General features: G+C 41.5%; 1 protein-coding gene across 2 annotated transcripts in view; it reads left to right on the plus strand.

Moving 5' to 3' along the window:
• LOC133569749 (guanine nucleotide exchange factor VAV3) overlaps positions 1-21,261 on the plus strand; it is a 219,862-nt gene that overhangs the window by 168,044 nt on the left and 30,557 nt on the right. For both annotated transcript variants that reach the window (XM_061922308.1, XM_061922309.1), the window contains 4 exons: positions 7,540-7,670; positions 12,309-12,374; positions 16,872-16,906; positions 19,852-19,968. In XM_061922308.1, coding sequence (XP_061778292.1) covers positions 7,540-7,670; positions 12,309-12,374; positions 16,872-16,906; positions 19,852-19,968 — 349 coding nt within the window. The remainder of the gene's footprint in view (positions 1-7,539; positions 7,671-12,308; positions 12,375-16,871; positions 16,907-19,851; positions 19,969-21,261) is intronic.

Raw genomic sequence — 21,261 nt, forward strand, 5'->3', positions numbered from 1 at the left:
CACCTACTTGGCATTTTTCGGAACAACTTTACTCAGCATTGAAACAACGTGGTGATTTCTTCTTGACATTTTACGTCGAGTACATTTCTGTTCATTTCTCCTTGCTCGGAAGCTAAAGGCGAATATTGCAGACGTCTGCAGAGCGTCTGTTGCAGCGCGGTGGCGTGGAGGTTGGCAGCCTGACCTGTGCTAGCCTGCCCCTGAAAAAGCACTTCTAAAGGCACGCGGCCGTGGAGAATGGAGTCTTGGGGGTATGAATCGCATTCCTAACCGCACAAGGACAAACCACATGTTTAGTCCACCCTTTTGAAAATAGAGTATTTAAAAAAAAAAAAATAAAAAAAAATGCCAAAGGCTGGGGCAATCAAACGCCTATTGATTCGAACGCGTCTTCAGTCAGAAAGGATTTTCTGCAATGTAATGAATAGAGGAGAGGAAAAAAATCTGTGTCTAAGAGGTTTACAGGAGATTAGAAGTAGGTGCCTGTACTGTACGCACACACACACTGTAAGCAATAAAAGGATGGCTATGCTAATTGCGTTATTTTGAAAAAAAATAAATAAAATAAAATACTGAAAAAAAGAATGTGGGCACACAATGGTTGTGTTTACGGTGCAAAACTCTGTTTTGGATTGGGTAAAATCCACGGAACAATCTACACCTTTTGACAGTCAAAATTCTGATTAGCAATGCAGAAAATTGCGCTATACAATTGAAGGCAGTGACTGCCTTTAACGTCATCCTGTGGTTGTTTTCTACAGACCCCGTTTCCATATGAGTTGGGAAATTCTGTTAGATGTAAATAAAAACGGATTAAAATGATTTGCAAATAATTTTCAACCCATATTCAGTTGAATATGCTACAAAGACAACATATTTCATGTTCAAACTGATAAACGTGACAAAGAAGTTGGGAAAGGTGGCAATAAATACTGATAAAGTTGGGGAATGCTCATCAAACACTTATTTGGAACATCCCACAGGTGTGCGGGCTAATTGGGAACAGGTGGGTGCCATGATTGGGTATAAAAAACAGCTTCCCAAAAAAATGCTCAGTCTTTCACAAGAAAGGATGGGGCGAGGTACACCCCTTTGTCCACAACTGCGTGAGCAAACAGTTTAAGAACAACGTTTCTCAAAGTGCAATTGCAAGAAATTTAGGGATTTCAACATCTACGGTCCATAATATCATCAAAAGGTTCAAGGGAATCTGGAGAAATCACTCCACGTAAGCGGCATGGCTGGAAACCACCATTGAATGACCGTGACCTGTGACTTGTATCAAAAACCGACATCAATCTCTAAAGGATATCACCACATGGGCTCAGGAACACTTCACAAAACCATTGTCACTAAATACAGTTCGTACCGACATCTGTAAGTGCAAGTTAAAGCTCTACTATGCAAAGCGAAAGCCATTTATCAACAACATCCGGAAACGCCGCCGGCTTCTCTGGGCCCGAGATCATCTACGATCGACTGAGGCAAAGTGTTCTGTGGTCTGACGAGTCCACATTTCAAATTGTTTTTGGAAATATTCGACATCGTGTCATCCGGACCAAAGGGGAAGCGAACCATCCAGATTGTTATCGACGCAAAGTTCAAAAACCAGCATCTGTGATGGTATGGGGATTGCATTAGTGCCCAAGGCAGGGGTAACTTACACATCTGTGAAGGCACCATTAATGCTGAAAGGTACATACAGGTTTTGGAACAACTGGACTACAGGCAGGCCAGTCTAGCACACGCAGTCTTTTACTATGAAGCCACGTGGCTCGGCATTGTCTTTTTAAAATAAGCAGGGGCGTCCATGATAACGTTGCTTGGATGGCAACATATGTTGCTCCAAAACCTGTATGTACCTTTCAGCATTAATGGTGCCTTCACAGATGTGTAAGTTACCCATGCCTTGGGCACTAATGCACCCCCATACCATCACAGATGCTGGCTTTTGAGTTTTGCGCCTATAAAAATCCGGATGGTTCTTTTCCTCTTTGGTCCGGAGGACACAACATCGACAGTTTCTATAAATAATTTGAAATGTGGACTCGTCAGACCACAGAATAATTTTAGACTTTGCATCAGTCCATCTTAGATGAGCTTGGGCCCAACGGGTATTGAGTACCGGTATCGATTCCCAAGTACTGATACTCTGTAACCGTGTCAGTTGTGCAAGGTAGCCATCCCCGTTAGTTACTGTCCTACCCAAAAGTCTTTGGTGTGTAGTTATACAGTACTTCATCTTTAAGGAGTAACCATAATTTTCTTACCGCTAACTTGAAGCGAGCCCCTTCCTAACCGGCATCACCCGTTGATGGTGCATGAGCGGATCTAGTCAGGCCTATTTTCGTACAAAAGGCTCATCGGATTATAAGGCGCGTTAAAGGAGTCATATTAGGATTTTTTTTCTAAATGTAAAAGACTTCCTTGTGGTCTACATAACATGTAATGGTAGTTCTTTGGTCAAAACTTTGCATAGATGATGTTTTACACATCAACTGACAGTCGCTTCAGGATGCGCCATTTTATGGGTGGTCTTATTTACATGGCTCACCTTCTACGGCGTCTTCTCCCCGTCATCTTTGTTGTAGCGGTGTAGCGTGCAAGGACGGGAGTGGAAGAAGTGTCAAAAGATGGCGCTAACTGTTTTAATGACATTCAGACTTGACTTCAATCAATAACGGCGCAGCATCTCCTCATCCGTGACCGGAAATGTGTCCCGTGAAAAACCGTCCGACGAGAAATCTCTAATAACTAAAGTTCCTTGGGTGAATAATGTCAACTCACCACACCGGTATGTTTTAGCGCTTTCATGGTGAGTTTACTGACGGATATAAGTAAGAACTTTACACTACTTTATATTAGAAATGACAACAGTGGAGGATGAATGTCCCATAACAAGAAGATATAGAAAAATAAGAAGATTATCGATTACGGGGTCAGCGCAGACTACAAAGGCGGATTCGCGCAAATTTCCAGGACTAATGCAAATCCCAAATACACATCAGCAGGTACCAGAAGGTAAGAAAAGTTGCTTTTGCATAATATTACGAAACAAAACGCCAGATAATATGTCTTACCTTATACACACATCATTATAATAACCCGATGTTTACAACCCATCAAGCGGTACGGCTTCATAGCTTACCAAAGTCATACTAAAACATTTTGATGGATGTTTTATATTTTCAATAAAACGTATAACATTTTGGTTTTGTTTACTTGAGTCGTATTGCAGTCTGCACATATCTCTCATGTGTGACTGCCATCTACTGGTCACACTTATCATTTCACCATGCACCACAGAAAATAGCTTAGAGTTCGGTAAGCACAACCAAAATTATTCTTTACATTAGGCGCGCTGTCGAGTTTTGAGAAAATGAAAGGATTTTAAGTGCGCCTTATAATCCGAAAAATACGGTCATCTGCGTGCGTACATGATTTATGCGATGATTTGTCGAGATTAATCACAGGAGTTAAGTTATTTTTGAAAGGCTTATTTTTAAGTGAGGATTTCAAAGACTCCACGGATGTTAGCAGTTTTAATTTGCTGAGGGTGCAGAGAGTTCCCTAGTTCCGGGCCTGCAACTGCAAAAACGATGTCTCTAGAAAATGTTTGTGGACACGTTCTCCCTATCAACCCAATTATCGCAGAAACGTCTCTATTCTGAACGTCACGACTCGCACATCTCGACTCTGCTTATCTTACTTTTAACTGCTTGATTACCAGCTATGTATCGGGACCGTATCGCTTATCTGCTTTATGATCGTCATTACGGGGCCCGGATGATTTATACGGGCAGTGCACGGCTGACAGGGGCCGTGTTTGTACGTGTGCAACCTATGCTCCCTTCTGATCAACACTTCAGAGGAACCATGGATAGTTTAGCCCGGCAAAACTTCGGAATGACAAACCCGAGTTCCAGGGTTCGTACGGGTGCTTAAAAACCTTAAAATTGCTTGGATTTTAAAGGCTCTGTTTTCAAGGTTTGAAAAATGCTTGAATTTTGGGCGAAGCGCTTGGAAATGTTCATCGTATTCCTCGGCAGTCCGACTTGATAGGCGACTGGAAAGAAATTGTTGCGTTTTGGACCTGTTCTTCCTTCGGTCAACGCCCCCAGATTGTTTGATGACACATAAGCTGTTTTTAAATCAATCAGAGACAGAGGTTGCTCATTTTTCTATTTTATTACCAAAGCGCCTTGGGAGATCAATCTAGATACAACATTTCAAAGCACGGTCCAAATTGATCTAGTCCTAAAACGGCAGTTTCTCCCTCCTCCCTCACTCTCACCCGCCCCTCTTCTTCTCCTCACTACTTTGGACCGTTGAGATAACAGATTTGTTATGGCTTCATTCCGACATTCCAAACTCAAGGTCTATGTAAAAAGGCTCACACTTTAGCTGTTCTAAAATCTGACTAGGAAGTAAAAAGACAACCACAACCAACAAAATGAAACAAGTTTCTTTAAAAATGAAAGCTACACGCTCGATCTGTTGGTTTTGCGCGAGCCCTTACGTTAGGTTGTTGTCATGTATAAAGGGCTCTGTGTCGCCCCCAAGAGGACAGTGGTGCATCGGTCCATCATGCCGGGAGGTTGTCGTTTTAATGAACATGATGTACGCATAAATTATGATGATATCAACAAACAAGTAAACAATGTTTGCAAACATCAATGACATTGAATAGTCACACTGATTCATCGTCTATGCCCCATTCAGTTAATGATGACTGCTGGTTCAATGTTAGGCTTAGTTTTTTAGCAGATATTCTGTATTGTTCCTACAGACAGCATTTGGTGACCTCAAACAACAAGGCTATGGATTGATTCAGACTGGTTTTGGCCTTTTGAAAGGTACTGGAGAAACTGGATGATTGATCTCGAAAGTCCTTAAAAAGTCCTCGAATTTGGCCACGGACTTGGTTCAATGTTAGGCTTGGGTTTTAGCAGATTTTCCGTATTGTTGATACAGACAGCATTTGGTGAACTCAAACAACAAGGCTAAGGATTGATTCACATTGATTTTCTCCCTTTGAAGGGTTCTAGAAAAACTATAAAATTGATCTTGAAAGTCCTTAAAAAGTCCTCGAATTTCGCCATGGAAATGGTTCAATGTTAGGCTTAGGGTTTTAGCAAATTTTACGTATTGTTCCCACAGATAACAGTTGGGGACCTCAAACAACAAGGCTAAGGATTGATTCAAACTGGTTTTAGCCTTTTGAAGGGTAATGGAGAAACTGGATGATTGATCTTGAAAGTCCTTAAAAAGTCCTCTAATTTGGCCACGGAATTGGTTCAATGTTAGGCTTGGGTTTTAGCAGATTTTCCGTATTGTTGATACAGGCAGCATTTGGTGACCTCAAACAACAAGGCTAAGGATTTATTCACATTGATTTTCTCCCTTTAAAGAGTTCTGGAAAAACTATAAAATTGATCTTGAAAGTCCTTAAAAAGTCCTCGAATTTGGCCATGGAATTGGTTCAATGTTAGGCTTAGGTTTTTAGCAGATTTTCTGTATTGTTCCTACAGACAGCATTTGATGACCTTAAACAACAAGGCTATGGATTGATTCACACTGGTTTTAGCCTTTTGAAGGGTACTGGAGAAACTGGATGATTGATCTCGAAAGTCCTTAAAAAGTCCTCGAATTTGGCCACGGACTTGGTTCAATGTTAGGCTTGGGTTTTAGCAGATTTTCCGTATTGTTGATACAGACAGCATTTGGTGAACTCAAACAACAAGGCTAAGGATTGATTCACATTGATTTTCTCCCTTTGAAGGGTTCTAGAAAAACTATAAAATTGATCTTGAAAGTCCTTAAAAAGTCCTCGAATTTCGCCATGGAAATGGTTCAATGTTAGGCTTAGGTTTTTAGCAAATTTTACGTATTGTTCCCACAGATAACAGTTGGGGACCTCAAACAACAAGGCTATGGATTGATTCACACTGGTTTTAGCCTTTTGAAGGGTACTGGAAAAACTGTAAAATTGACCTGGAAAGTCCTTAAAAAGTCCTCGAATTTGGCCACGGAATTGGTTCAATGTTAGGCTTGGGTTTTAGCAGATTTTCCATATTGTTGATACAGGCAGCTTTTGGTGGCCTCAAACAAGGCTATGGATTGATTTACACTGGTTTTAGCCTTTTGAAGGGTACTGGAGAAACTGGATGATTGATCTCGAAAGTCCTTAAAAAGTCCTCGAATTTGGCCATGGAAATGGTTCAATGTTAGGCTTAGGTTTTTAGCAAATTTTACGTATTGTTCCCATAGATAACAGTTGGGGACCTCAAACAACAAGGCTATGGATTGATTCACACTGGTTTTCGCCTTTTGAAGGGTACTGGAAAAACTTTAATATTGATCTGGAAAGTCCTTAAAAAGTCCTCGAATTTGGCCATGGAATTGGTTCAATGTTAGGCTTAGGTTTTTAGCAAATTTTCCGCATAAGTCCTACAGATAGCAGTTGGTGACTTCAAACAACAAGGCTAAGGATTGATTCACATTGATTTTCTCCCTTTGAAAGGTTCTGGAAAAACTGGAAAATTGATCTTAGAAGTCCTTGAAAAGTTGTCGAATTTGGCCATGGAATTGGTTCAATGTTAGGCTTAGGTTTTTAGCAAATTTTCCGTATAAGTCCTACAGATAGCAGTTGGTGACTTCAAACAACAAGGCTAAGGATTGATTCACATTGATTTTCTCCCTTTGAAAGGTTCTGGAAAAACTGGAAAATTGATCTTAGAAGTCCTTGAAAAGTTGTCGAATTTGGCCATGGAAATGGTTCAATGTTAGGCTTAGGTTTTTAGCAAATGTACCATATTGTTCACACAGATAACAGTTGGGGACTTCAAACAACAAGGCTATGGATTGATTCACACTGGTTTTCGCCTTTTGAAGGGTACTGGAAAAACTGGAAAATTGAACTCGAAAGTCCTTTAAAAGTCCTCGAATTTAGCCATGGAATTGGTTCAATGTTAGGCTTAGGTTTTTAGCAGATTTTCCGTATTGTTCCTACAGACAGCTTTTGGTGACCTCAAACAACTAAGACTATGTATTGATTCACACTCTTTTTCGCCTTTTGAAGGGAAAAACTGGAAAAGTGATCATGAAAGTCCTTAAAAAGTCCTCGAATTTGGCCATGGAAATGGTTCAATATTAGGCTTAGGTTTTTAGCAAATTTTCCGTATTAGTCCTACAGATAGCAGTTGGTGACTTCAAACAACAAGGCTAAGGATTCATTCACACTGGTTTTGGCCTTTTCAAGGGTCCTGGAAAGACTGGAAAATTGATCTTGAAAGTCCTTGAATTTGGCCATGGAAATGGTTCAATCTTAGGCTTAGGCTTTAGCAGGTTTCCGTATTGTTGCTACAGACAGCATCTGGTGACCTCAAACAACAAAGCTAGGGATTGACTCACACTGGTTTTGGCCTTTTGAAGGGTAGTGATCTTGAAAGTCCTTAACAATTCCTAGAACATGGCCATTGGAAAAGGTGCACGAACCCCGGACTGAACCTTTGCATGACGACCCTGTCCTTGTCGCAGGTCTCCCCAAGATGCTGGTCATCAGGAACTACTTTGGCGTGCCCAGCCCGACGTCCGGCCCGGCGCTCAGCATCCAGACGGGCGACATCATCGAATTAATCTGTGCCGACCTTCACAGCCCCTGGTGGCAGGTCAGAGTTTACGCCCTCTTCTTAAATCCAGGCCTATCAAAGCTGTCACCTCTGCGGACACTTTACGGCGCCACATAACCCAGATGTACGACTTTTACAGTCTAATTTTGACCTCCCTCGGGCCAACAACAAGCCAGTTAGCCGGAGTTGTTGCGTTTAAATATTAAAAACGGGGGTTAAATGAATGTCATTCTAATTACGATACGTTCAAGCCTTTAGCACTTTGAAGCTGTTCCGACGTTCGCAACAATGTTTTTTTTTTTTTAATTAAGAATGTACCAAGAAAAAGGGATAAGGAATTCAAATAATCTTGTGAAAATATTCAACTGGAGGCAGCGGAATCCGCGCGGGTCGGCAAACATTCAATATCCATCACTTCTGTAGCCAGGCGACCGTAATCGTTTTTTGGTTCCGGCGGCCCGCGTGATGAATAGAATCGATCGCCATAATTTGATTACACGCGCCCCTCTCGCCTTCTGTTTACTCACTCAATGTCCGCGCTGTGATGGTGATTAACTTCTTAGCAAAGGGTGTGACACCGCCCAAGGACTCCCACATGATGGGTGATGACCTCCAGCTACAGGCTGCTGGACGCTAATGGCTGAGGTCACCAAAATATCAGAAACGTCTCTCGGGGATTAGGGAGAGGTACTAAAACTCGGGACTATAACCATACTAGGGTAGTCCTGATACCGATATTACGGTACCAGTAATATTTGATACTTTTCTAAAAAAAAGGGACCACAAAGAATCTTAAGGTAAATTAAATTAATTATTGCAATTTGTCCTTAAATAAAATAGTGAGTATTTTAGTAGTAAGTAAACCAACAAAGGTTCCTAATTAGTCAGTTGACATATGCAGTATTATTTACATTAATACTCTTTAAAAACAAAGACATTGTTTTTGCTCAATGTTTTGCATGGTTTTTTTTGTACGACCGTATTTTCTGGACCATAGGGCGCACCGGATTCAAAGGCTCACTGCCGATAAGTAAGTCTAGTCAGGTTTATTTTCATACAAAAGGCGCATCAGATTATAAGGCGCATTAAAGGGATTTTTTTTAAATGTAAAAGACGTCCTTGTGGTCTACATATCATGTTATGGTGGTTCTTTGAGTTTTAGATCATCTTCAGGTCGCTTTCTGACAGTCGCTTCCGTGGCTCACCATCGGCAGCGTCTTCTCCCCGTGCAACAACAACTCCTGAAATGTGTCCCGTGAAAAACCGTCCGACCGGAACTCTAATAATTAAAGTTCCTCGGGTGAATAATGGAAACTCACTACACCGGTATGTTTTAGTGCTTTAAAGGCGAGTTTACTGACGGCTATACAGTTGTGCTCATAAGTTTACATACCCTGGGAGAATTTATGATTTATTGGCCATTCTTCAGAGAATATGAATGATAACACTTGTGTGTTATCATTCATATTCACTTGAAGAAAAATGGGCTGCATGGTCGAGTCGCCAGAAGAAAGCCATCACTCCGAATGACTTTGTTCCAGAAGTTTTGAGGCCTGTCTCCGTGCTGTTTGGCATAATGTAAGCGGAATACTTTGTGACATTTGCGCAGAAATTTGCTTTCTTCCGGCTACTCGACCATGCAGCCCATTTTTCTTCAAGTGCCTCCTTATTGTGCATCTTGAAACAGCCACACCACAATTTTTCAGAGAGTCCTGTATTCCAGCTGAAGTTATTTGTGGATTTCTCTTTGCATCTCGGACAATTTTCCTAGCAGTTGTGGCTGAAATCCTTGCTGGTCTAACTGAATCGTTTGTGATTTTGATTTGAAAGAGTAAACACAGTTGTTTGCCAACCATTAAGCATGAGTGGAAGAAAGCTATCACTCCAAATGACTTTGTTCCAGAAGTTTTGAGGCCTGTCTCCGTGCTGTTTGGCATAACGTAAGCGGAATACTTCGTGACATTTGCGCAGAAATTTGCTTTCTTCCGGCTACTCGACCATGCAGCCCATTTTTCTTCAAGTGCCTCCTTATTGTGCGTCTTGAAACAGCCACACCACAATTTTTCAGCCAGTCTTGTATTTCAGCTGAAGTTATTTGTGGATTTTTCTTTGCATCTCGGACAATTTTCCTGGCAGTTGTGGCTGAAATCCTTGCTGGTCTAACTGAATCTTTTGTGGTTTTGATTTGAAAAGAATAAACACAGTTGTTTGCCAACCATTAAGCATGAGTGGAAGAAAGCCATCACTCCAAATGACTTTGTTCCAGAAGTTTTGAGGCCTGTCTCCGTGCTGTTTGGCATAATGTAAGCGGAATACTTTGTGACATTTGCGCATAAATTTGCTTTCTTCCGGCTACTCGACCATGCAGCCCATTTTTCTTCAAGTGCCTCCTTATTGTGCATCTTGAAACAGCCACACCACAATTTTTCAGAAAGTCTTGGATTTCAGCTGAAGTTACTTGTGGATTTCTCTTTGCATCTCGGACAATTTTCCTGGCAGTTGTGGCTGAAATCCTTGCTGGTCTAACTGAATCTTTTGTGATTTTGATTTAAAAGAGTAAACACAGTTGTTTGCCAACCATTAAGCATGAGTGGAAGAAAGCCATCACTCCAAATGACTTTGTTCCAGAAGTTTTGAGGCCTGTCTCCGTGCTGTTTGGCATAATGTAAGCGGAATACTTTGTGACATTTGCGCAGAAATTTGGTTTCTTCCGGCTACTCGACCATGCAGCCCATTTTTCTTCAAGTGCCTCCTTATTGTGCATCTTGAACCAGCCACACCACAATTTTTCAGAGAGTCTTGTATTTCAGCTGAAGTTATTTGTGGATTTCTCTTTGCATCCCGGACAATTTTCCTAGTAGTTGTGGCTGAAATCCTTGCTGGTCTAACTGAATCTTTTGTGGTTTTGATTTGAAAAGAGTAAACACAGTTGTTTGCCAACCATTAAGCATGAATGGAAGAAAGCCATCACTCCAAATGACTTTGTTCCAGAAGTTTTGAGGCCTGTCTCCGTGCTGTTTGGCATAATGTAAGCGGAATACTTCGTGACATTTGCGCAGAAATTTGCTTTCTTCCGGCTACTCGACCATGCAGCCCATTTTTCTTCAAGTGCCTCCTTATTGTGCATCTTGAACCAGCCACACCACAATTTTTCAGAGAGTCTTGTATTTCAGCTGAAGTTATTTGTGGATTTCTCTTTGCATCCCGGACAATTTTCCTAGCAGTTGTGGCTGAAATCCTTGCTGGTCTAACGGAATCTTTTGTGGTTTTGATTTGAAAAGAGTAAACACAGTTGTTTGCCAACCATTAAGCATCAATGGAAGAAAGCCATCACTCCAAATGACTTTGTTCCAGAAATTTTGAGGCCTGTCTTCGTGCTGTTTGGCATAATGTAAGCGGAATACTTCGTGACATTTGCGCAGAAATGTGCTTTCTTCCGGGTACTCGACCATGCAGCCCATTTTTCTTCAAGTGCCTCCTTATTGTGCATCTTGAAACAGCCACACCAGAATTTTTCAGAGAGTCTCGGATTTCAGCTGAAGTTACTTGTGGATTTCTCTTTGCATCTCGGATAATTTTCCTGGCAGTTGTGGCTAAACTGAATCTTTTGTGATTTTGATTTGAAAATAGTAAACACAGTTGTTTGCCAACCATTAAGCATGAATGGAGGAAAGGTTTTTGTGTAATCATTCATATTCTCCAAAGAATGGCCAAGAAATCAAAAATTTTCCCAGGGTATGTAAACTTATGAGCACAAATATAAGTAAGAACTTAACACGACTTTATATTAGAAATGGCAACAGCGGAGGATGAATGTCCCGTAACAAGAAGATAGAGAAAAACAAGAAGCTTATGACTATGGCGTTGACAAGGACTACAATGGCGGAAGCGCGCACATTTTCAAGACTTATGCAGATCCCAACTACACATCAGCAGGTACCAGAAGGTAAGAAAAGTTGCTTTTGCATAATATTGCGAAACAAAACGGCAGGTAATATGTCTGCTAATCGGTAAAGACATTGTTTTTGGACAATGTTTTGTTCTTGTACTAGTCCGGGCGCCGTTTAACTTCTCCGTGACTGTTTCAGAAGTACTGATTTGGTACCGGGTAAATAACACCGCACCCTCCTCGGGATCACACAGTGCAGTTCTAGACCGATATGCAAACGACGACGATGGGTATGAATACAAAACTGAGCATTGTTGTTTTTGCTGACACAGCATTTCAGCAAGAATAGTGAATCCTTCCTTTAAAATCTTTGTGCACGGACTTTAATAACAGAGGAGGTTGGAGTGCGTTAAAAGCAAAAGTACGTCAGAGTTAATTGTAAGCATGCATGCCATATATCCCTAAAATTGTAGCCCGAGTGACGCATTTCCACACAACAAGAACAGACAATTAGGCATCGGTGTCTGTACCGGAGGAGATAACTGCACAATGGTCTCCGCAAATCCCTCCATCACCTCAGACGGGACTCCCCGGTGTTTATAAATCAAGACATTAGAGCGGGCCTCTCGGGAGAAATAAGGGGCTTCTCTTCCTGCCGACCATTTATTGCAACAATAGAATAACAAGGTCCCTGCTCTGTGTCTCGAGCTAATTGTTCCCGAATGATGAAGACGGAGTCGCCCGGACGCCACGGTACATCACGCAATTATCTGCTTCTGTGCTTTCAGGGCAAAATCCTGTCGTCGAAAGAAGTGGGCTTCTTTCCAAGCGACGCCGTGAAGCCCTGCCCTTGTGTGAGCCGCCTTCCCCTACTCGCTCGTCAACATACCTCAGACTTTTGTGACTCTGTGTGTTTACAACCCTGCACTAATGAGGGCAATGTAGGCAGGGATCACAGCGAGAAATACACAACCCCAAAACCAGTGAAGTTGGCACACAATACAATTATTATACAATTACAAAAATGCTCTCATGGATGAATATAATACACAGTGGCCACCTTATTGACCGTGTGAGCCACCTTTTGACTTCAATTGTGACTGAAGAGTCATCTGTTTAACTTTTCAAGTTTGTTGTCCAGCCATCCATCCATTTTCTACCGCTTATTCCCTCAGCTACAATCGGGCTTAGGGCGGGGTACACCCTGGACAAGTCGCCACCTCATCGCAGAGCCAACACAGATAGACAGACAACATTCACACTCACTCACTAGGGCCAATTTTTAGTGTTGCCAATCAACCTATCCCTAGGTGGATGTCTTTGGAGGTGGGAGGAAGCCGGAGTACCCGGAGGGAACCCACGCATTCACGGGGAGAACATGCAAACTCCACACAGAAAGATCCCGAGCCTGGGGTTGAACCCAGGACTGCAGAACCTTCATATTGTGAGGCAGATACACTAACCCCTCTGCCACTGTGAAGCCTCGTTTGTTGTTGAATTTGTAAAAACAACCATGATTTTAACAGACACACTTCGCAATTTACAACAAAAATGCTCTCATGGATAAATGAAGTTGATGTGTCAAACATAGTGTCCACCTTAGTGACCGTGTGAGCAGCTTTGTTTGCACCAAAGCCTTCTTTTGACTTCAATTGTGAATGAAGAGTCATCTGTTTAACTTTTCAAGTTTGTTGTTTGTAGTTGAATTTGTTAAAACAACCATGATTTTGAAAGACACCACACAATTTACAACAAAAATGCTCTCATGGATAAATGAAGTTGATCTGTCAAACATAGTGTCCACCTTAGTGACCGTGTGAGCAGCTTTGATTGCACCAAAACCTTCTTTTAACTCCAATTGTGAATGAAGAGTCATCCTTTTAACTTATCAAGTTTGTTTGTTGATGAATTTGTAAAAACAACCATGATTTTAACAGACATTCCTCGCAATTTACAACAAAAATGCTCTCATGGATAAATATAATTCACATTAAGTTGATGTGTCAAACATAGTGTCCACCTTAGTGACCGTGTGAGCAGCTTTGATTGCACCAAAACCTTCTTTTGACTTCAATTGTGAATGAAGAGTCATCTGTTTAACTTTTCAAGTTTGTTGTTTGTAGTTGAATTTGTAAAAATAACCATGATTTTAACAGACACGCCTCGCAATTCACAACAAAAATGCTCTCATGGATAAATATAATACACGTTAAGTTGATCTGTCAAACATAGTGTCCACCTTAGTGACCGTGTGAGCAGCTTTGATTGCACCAAAGCCTTTTTTTTACTTCAATTGTGAATGAAGAGTCATCTGTTTAACTTTTCAAGTTTGTTTGTTGTTGAATTTGTAAAAACAACCATGATTTTAACAGACACACCTCGCAATGTACAACAAAAATGCTCTCATGGATGAATATAATACACATTAAGTTGATCTGTCAAAGCCTTCTTTTGACTTCAATTGTGAATGAAGAGTCATCTGTTCGACTTTTCAAGATTGTTGTTTGTTGTTGAATTTGTAAAAACAACCATGATTTTAAAAGACACCACACAATTTAAAACAAAAATGCTCTAATGGATAAATGAAGTTGATGTGTCAAACATAGTGTCCACCTTAGTGACTGTGTGAGCAGCTTTGATTGTTCCAAAGCCACTTTTTGACTTCAATTGTGAATGAAGAGTAAATCTGTTCGACTTTTCAAGTTTGTTGTTTGTAGTTGAATTTGTTAAAACAACCATGATTTTAAAAGACACCACAAAATTTACAACAAAAATGCTCTCATGGATAAATGAAGTTGATATGTCAAACATAGTGTCCACCTTAGTGACCGTGTGAGCAGCTTTGATTGCACCAAAGCCTTCTTTTGACTTCAATTGTGAATGAAGAGTCATCTGTTTAACTTTTCAAGTTTGTTTGTTTGTAGTTGAATTTGTTAAAACAACCATGATTTTAACAGACACGCCTCGCAATTCACAACAAAAATGCTCTCATGGATAAATATAATACACGTTAAGTTGATCTGTCAAACATAGTGTCCACCTTAGTGACCGTGTGAGCAGCCTTGATTGCCACTTTTTGACTTCAATTGTGAATGAAGAGTTTAAAAAGTTGTTCTTTCTGTAAGTTATGTGGGGTGACTGACTGTATCTAATGCCCTGCGGAGGTGTAAGAATATTACTCCAACTACACCTCCATTGTCGAGGTTTTGTTTGATTGTTTCGGTCGAGTGATTTGCCCGAAACCCAAACTGCTTCAGATGTAGGAGGTCTTCATAGTCCAAATGTTCTGTGAGTTGCTCACCGATCCCTTTTTGTATTGCTTTGGACAGTCTATTCAATTGAAAATGTTATTTTTAGCAAAATTGAGCTCATTTAGAATTTAATGCCTGCAACATGTTTAAAAAAAAGTGGCAAAAGAGACTGAGAAAGTTGAGGAATGCTCATCAAACACTTTTTTGGTGAACAGGATAATTGGGAACAGGCGGGTGCCATGATTGGGTGTAAAAGCAGCTTCCGTGAAATGTTCACAAACAAGGACGGGGCGAGGGTCACCACTTTGTGAACAAATGCGCGAGAAAATTGTTTAAGAACAACATTTCTCAACCAGATATTGCAAGGAATTTAGGGTTTTCACCCCCCTACGGTCCGTAATATCATCAAAAGGTTCAGAGAATCTGGAGAAATCCACGCACGTAAGCGGAATAAATATTGAATGCCCGAGACCTTCAATACCTCAGGCGGTACTGCATCGAAAAGCGACATCCGTGTGTAAAGGATATCACCACACGGGCTCAGGAACACTTCAGAAAACCACTGTCAGTAACTACAGTTGGTCGCTACATCTGTAAGTCCAAGTTAAAAACTCTACCATGCAAAACGAAAGCCATTTATCAACAACACCCAGAAATGCCACCGCTTTACTGGGCTGGAGCGCATCTAAGATGAAAAGTGTAAAAGTGTTCCGTGGTCTGACGAGTCCACATTTCAAATTGTTTTTGGAAACTGCGGACGTCGTGAAAGAGGAAAAGACCCATCCGGATTGTTATCGGCGTAAAGTTCAAAAGCCAGCATCTGTGATGGTATGGGGGTGCATTAGTGCCCAAGACATGGGTAACTTACACATCTGTGAAGGCACCATTAATGCTGAAAGGTACATACAGGTTTTAGAGCAACATATGTTGCGATCCAAGCAAGGTTATCATGGACTTGGACTGCTTATTTCAGCAAATAAGCAGTCCAAGTCCATGTTAAAACTCTACTATGCAAAACGAAAGCCATTTATCAACAACACCCGGAAATGCCGCCGGCTTTACTGGGCTGGAGCTCATCTAAGATGAAAAGTGTAAAAGTGTTCTGTGGTCTGACGAGTCCACATTTCAAATTGTTTTTGGAAACTGCGGACGTCGTGAAAGAGGAAGAGAACCATCCGGATTGTTATCGGCGTAAAGTTCAAAAGCCAGCATTTGTGATGGTATGGGGGTGCATTAGTGCCCAAGGCATGGGTAACTTACACATCTGTGAAGGCACCATTCAATCAATGTCAATCAATGTTTACTTATATAGCCCTAAATCACTAGTGTCTCAAAGGGCTGCACAAACCACAACACAAACCACTACGACATCCTCGGTAGGCCCACATAAGGGCAAGGAAAACTCACACCCAGTGGGACGTCGGTGACAACGATGACTATGAGAACCTTGGAGAGGACGAAAGCAATGGATGTCGAGCGGGTCTAACATGATACTGTGAAAGTTCAATCCATAATGGATCCAACACAGTCGCAAGAGTCCAGTCCAAAGCGGATCCAACACAGCAGCGAGAGTCCCGTTAATGCTGAAAGGTACATACAGGTTTTGGAGCAACATATGTTGCCATCCAAGCAAGGTTATCATGGACTTGGACTGCTTATTTGCTGAAATATGAATTTCAGCAAATAAGCTGAAATTCATACTATGCAAAACGAAAGCCATTTATCAACAACACCCAGAAACTGGGCTGGAGCTCATCTAAGAAGAAAAGTGTAAAAGTGTTCCGCCCCTGCTTATTTCAGCAAATCATTGTATTCTGTTTTTATTTAACATTTACACAATGTGCCAACTTCACTGGTTTCGGGTTCTGTTTATGAGACAATCCTCTTAAGGAGTAGAACACATTTAATAGATAGTAAACTATTATCACTGTGCATTCTGCTGTGAAGATAAGTGTCTTTATTGTGGTGGAGGCACATTACCAAAAAAACATCAGCTTGAAGACGATGCACTTTGGTTTTGGCGCCAAGATGATTTAATACGGCGGTCATTGGGTGACGGCTTCAGAAAATAATTAACGCCTTTTGTTGTGTTCTCCCCAGGTCCCAAAGCCCATCGATTACTCCTCTCAACCGTGGTAAGTTAACAAATAAGCTTCCGCTACCTAATTAAATCATCAATAGGAAGGCAGGCGTCGTCCCTAAATCACAGTTTTTATCGAACAGAGCTAAAGACAGCAAATGGATACGGATGTTTCCGGCTGTAAAAGCACTTCCCTAGTTAGTTAAAGACGGATTCCTCCTGGGTAAACAACTCGATTCCGAGTGAACGAGACCACATGATCACACAATTGCACATAAAAAAAAACAACAACAACATACCGTATTTCCTTGAATTGCAACCGGGGCGCTAATTAATTTAAAACCTCTTCTCACTCCGGCATTTACCAAAGGCATGCAGTAAAAATTTGAGTGTGATGTAAGGATACCATCATGAAAAGCACGTTTGATAAAAAATACGTTATTATGGTCTTACTTTTACTTATAAATATAGTCCAGGCCAGCTCCTTCTGATCAAAATCATCGATAACTTGTTTATAGAAGTCTTCCTTATCGTTCTTCAGTTTTAAAAGTCTCTCTGTCTCGATGGAGACCTTCCTTTATTACCTCGTGCTTCGATTGAAAGTCCAGTTTAGAAAACTGCTATCAGACCGCTGCTATCAGTTAGCTCGGCTCCTCAAGTGTGGGGGGCGATGACAGAATTATCCTCGGACAACTCCCCCTCCCGTTCTGCTCCGTGGGTGATCTCTTTATCCCACCGCTGCCACCGGGAAGTGTTATTATATAAATAATACACTGGGTATTTAGGACTGGAGCATGCTTTATTTCAGCCCGGTTGTTTACATCCTAAAAGGTACCCCGCCCCCGCGTCATATCCGTCCTAGCACATATCACGTCACTCATTGTCACTTCTTCTGCAGCCGAGTAGTCGCAAGAAGGATCACTAGCGCCGTCTACCACCAGGAAGCTGGAGTCAATTAATGACTCATATTTGACAGACGCAGCTACGGTATTGTGACGGTCTCAAGCCGCCGTCTTGCGGGTTCCCAGGACCACCAAGGAAGGACATGGCTTGAGCAGTTTGATTTTGTTTATTTTTCAATAAAACCTCAGTTCAGGTCGCTCTGCTTACTGTTCTTTTTAGCATACCGGTATTCAATAGCTTGGGCCTTAAATCCTACGGAATAGCTCTTAATCTTCTTGCCTTTATGCAATTTCAAATTACCGGTATTGAAATCAGCCTCCACCATTTTGAAAATGATGACAGGGGAAGTGTCACTCGTCTCGTCACGAGTTTGACCAGGCGGTAATACTAAGCATGCACTAATTATTTTGCGAAGCGAGTTTGACCCGGCAGTAATTAAAGGCAGGCGCATACTATATGCCCGGCGGCAATTCAAGGAAATACGGTATACCGCACCGGTATATAAGCCACTCCCACCAAATTTTAGAAAAAATACATATCTTTATGTATACAGTATTTGCTGCACCCGATATATACCGGTGCAAAAGATTTTGCAAATGACATGTTTCCAAATGGTGCAGTAAAACGGCTGATCAAACAAAACAGAGGTCATCGTCAAGGACCCCCACGAGCTGCGGAAAGTAGCTCTCCAATCAGCTGAACACACCCATAACTCCATACAGACATTTTGGTGAATTTATGAAACTGAAACACTACAAAAATAATGCCATTGTATTTTGATGATATTAACAAAGACAGTTGTAAACGTCTTCACTAATGCTAACAATACTAGCTTTACTTCATGGCGATAGCATGCAGAAATATGCATGAAAACACTCCTACATCACACATGGAACGGTTTACGAAGTACACATTGTTTCAGTTGTATTGTAAATCTAAAAAAATGTTGCTCAAATAACAAAAAAATTATTCCTGGGCGTGAACAAGGGGATGGGTCAAATGCAGAGGACAAATTTCACCACACCTAGTGTGTTTGTGTGTGACAATCATTGGTACTTTAACTTCAAACGATGAAGAATCCTATCAAAAACACTATGGGTGGTTATGCTTCCGGTTTAAGGCCCAAACAGGAAGTGCTTTTTTTTTTTAAACCCGCAGCTCCTTAAGTGAGGGAACTTGTTCAAAGATGGCGTCATAGCACAAACGATAACACACCATTCGATGTTAGAGGAAAACAATTTGTTAAATACAAAACATTATGGCCGCTAGAGAAAAATCCATAGTTGCACCGTTTTAGCAGCGGTTAATTATCTGGAAAATAAGTTATGTCGTGGTCGTCTATAAACATGTTGTCACGGTCGGGAAGATATGGCGCTAAGGTGAAGTGAAGTGAAGTGAATTATATTTATATAGCGCTTTTCTCTAGTGACTCAAAGCGCTTTACATAGTGAAACCCAATATCTAAGTTACATTTAAACCAGTGTGGGTGGCACTGGGAGCAGGTGGGTAAAGTGTCTTGCCCAAGGACACAACGGCAGTGACTAGGATGGCGGAAGCGGGAATCGAACCTGCAACCCTCAAGTTGCTGGCACGGCCACTCTACCAACCGAGCTATACCGGTGGGGTGGACACGGTTCCAAGCAAGGCAAAAGCAACAAAGAGTGCTGTTCACAATTCCTCACCACAAACATTTGCTTACCAGACAGAATTAGTGAGTAAAAAGACTAATCGGACAACTGAGTACACCTGGACTAGACACAAAAGGAAGGAGAGTTGATTGGAGGAAACGAGGACCAGGAAAAGACAGGTGCAATTCATGACAGAAACGCAAGACAACCAGAAACAGGTCATGACAGTACCCCCCCTCAAGGGACGGATTCCAGAAGTCCCCAAGTCCAAACACAAGAAAATGTCAAAAGGTTTTAGGTTTAACATCAAAAGTAGCTTGGGGGGGGGCGGCCATGAGGACTGAGTCGACATGGTCCAGGGTGCCTGGCCAAGGATGGGCTAGAGTCGGTGTCCCGCCTTCAGATCATGACACATGTATCTCTAGTTGCCTAACGATTCTTGATGTCGTGTTGACTTCTTGCGTGGCAGGTTTGCTGGGCCGATGGAGAGACTCCAGGCAGAGGCGGAACTCATCAACCGAGTCAACAGCACCTACTTGGTTCGCCATCGCAGCAGAGAGTACACGGAGTACGCCATCAGTATCAAGTAAGTACTAATTCCCTGAGAACTAGACCAGACCTGGGCAAAATACGGCCCGTTAAGATTTTCAACGTTTTACGTAATTTTTGTACAAACCCCCGTTTCCATATGAGTTGGGAAATTGTGTTAGATGTAAATATAAACAGAATACAATGATTTGCAAATCCTTTTCAACCCATATTCAGTTGAATATGCTACAAAGACAACATATTTGATGTTCAAACTGATAAACATTCTTTTTTTTTTGTTGCAAACAATCATTAACTTTAGAATTTGATACCAGCAACACGTGACAAAAAAGTTGGAAAGGTGGCATTAAATACTAATAAAGTTGAGAAATGCTCATCAAACGCTTATTTGGAACATCCCACAGGTGTGCAGGCTAATTGGGAACAGGTGGGTGCCATGATAAGGTATAAGAACAGCTTCCTAAAAAAATGCTCAGTCTTTCACAAGAAAGGATGGGGTGAGGTACACCCCTTTGTCGACAACTGCGTGAACAAATAGTCAAACAGTTTAAGAACAACGTTTCTCAAAGTGCAATTGCAAGAAATTTAGGGATTTCAACATCTACGGTCCATAATATCATCAAAAGGGTCAGAGAATCTGGAGAAATCACTCCACGTAAGCAGCATGCCGGAAACCAACATTAAATGACCGTGACCTTCGATCCCTCTGTATCAAAAACCGACATCAATCTCTAAAGGATATCACCACATGGGCTCAGGAACACTTCAGAAAACCACTGTCACTAAATACAGTTGGTCGCTACATTTGTAAGTGCAAGTTAAAGCTCTACTATGCAAAGTAAAAGCCATTTATCAACAACACCCAGAAACGCCCCCGGCTTCTCTGGTCCCGAGATCATCTAAGATGCACTGATGCAAAGTGGAAAGTGTTCTGTCGTCTGACGAGTCCACATTTCAAATTGTTTTTGGAAATATCGCAATCGTGTCATCCGGACCAAAGGGGAAGCGAACCATCCAGACTGTTATCGACGCAAAGTTCAAAAGCCAGCATCTGTGATGGTATGGGGGTGCATTAGTGCCCAATGCAATGGTAACTTACACAGCTGTAAAGGCACCATTAATGCTGAAAGGTACATACAGGTTTTGGAACAACATATACTGTCTTTTTCATGGACGCCCCTGCTTATTTTAGCAAGACAATGCCAAGGTACATTCAGCACGTATTACAACAGCGTGCTCGTAAAAAAAAAAAGTGCAGGTACTTTCCTGGCCCGCCTGCAGTCCAGAACTGTTTCCCATCGAAAATGTTGTGGCGCATTATGAAGCGTAA

This window comes from Nerophis ophidion, linkage group LG15 (assembly GCF_033978795.1).
Source record: "Nerophis ophidion isolate RoL-2023_Sa linkage group LG15, RoL_Noph_v1.0, whole genome shotgun sequence".
Classification (NCBI taxonomy): Eukaryota; Metazoa; Chordata; class Actinopteri; order Syngnathiformes; family Syngnathidae; genus Nerophis; species Nerophis ophidion.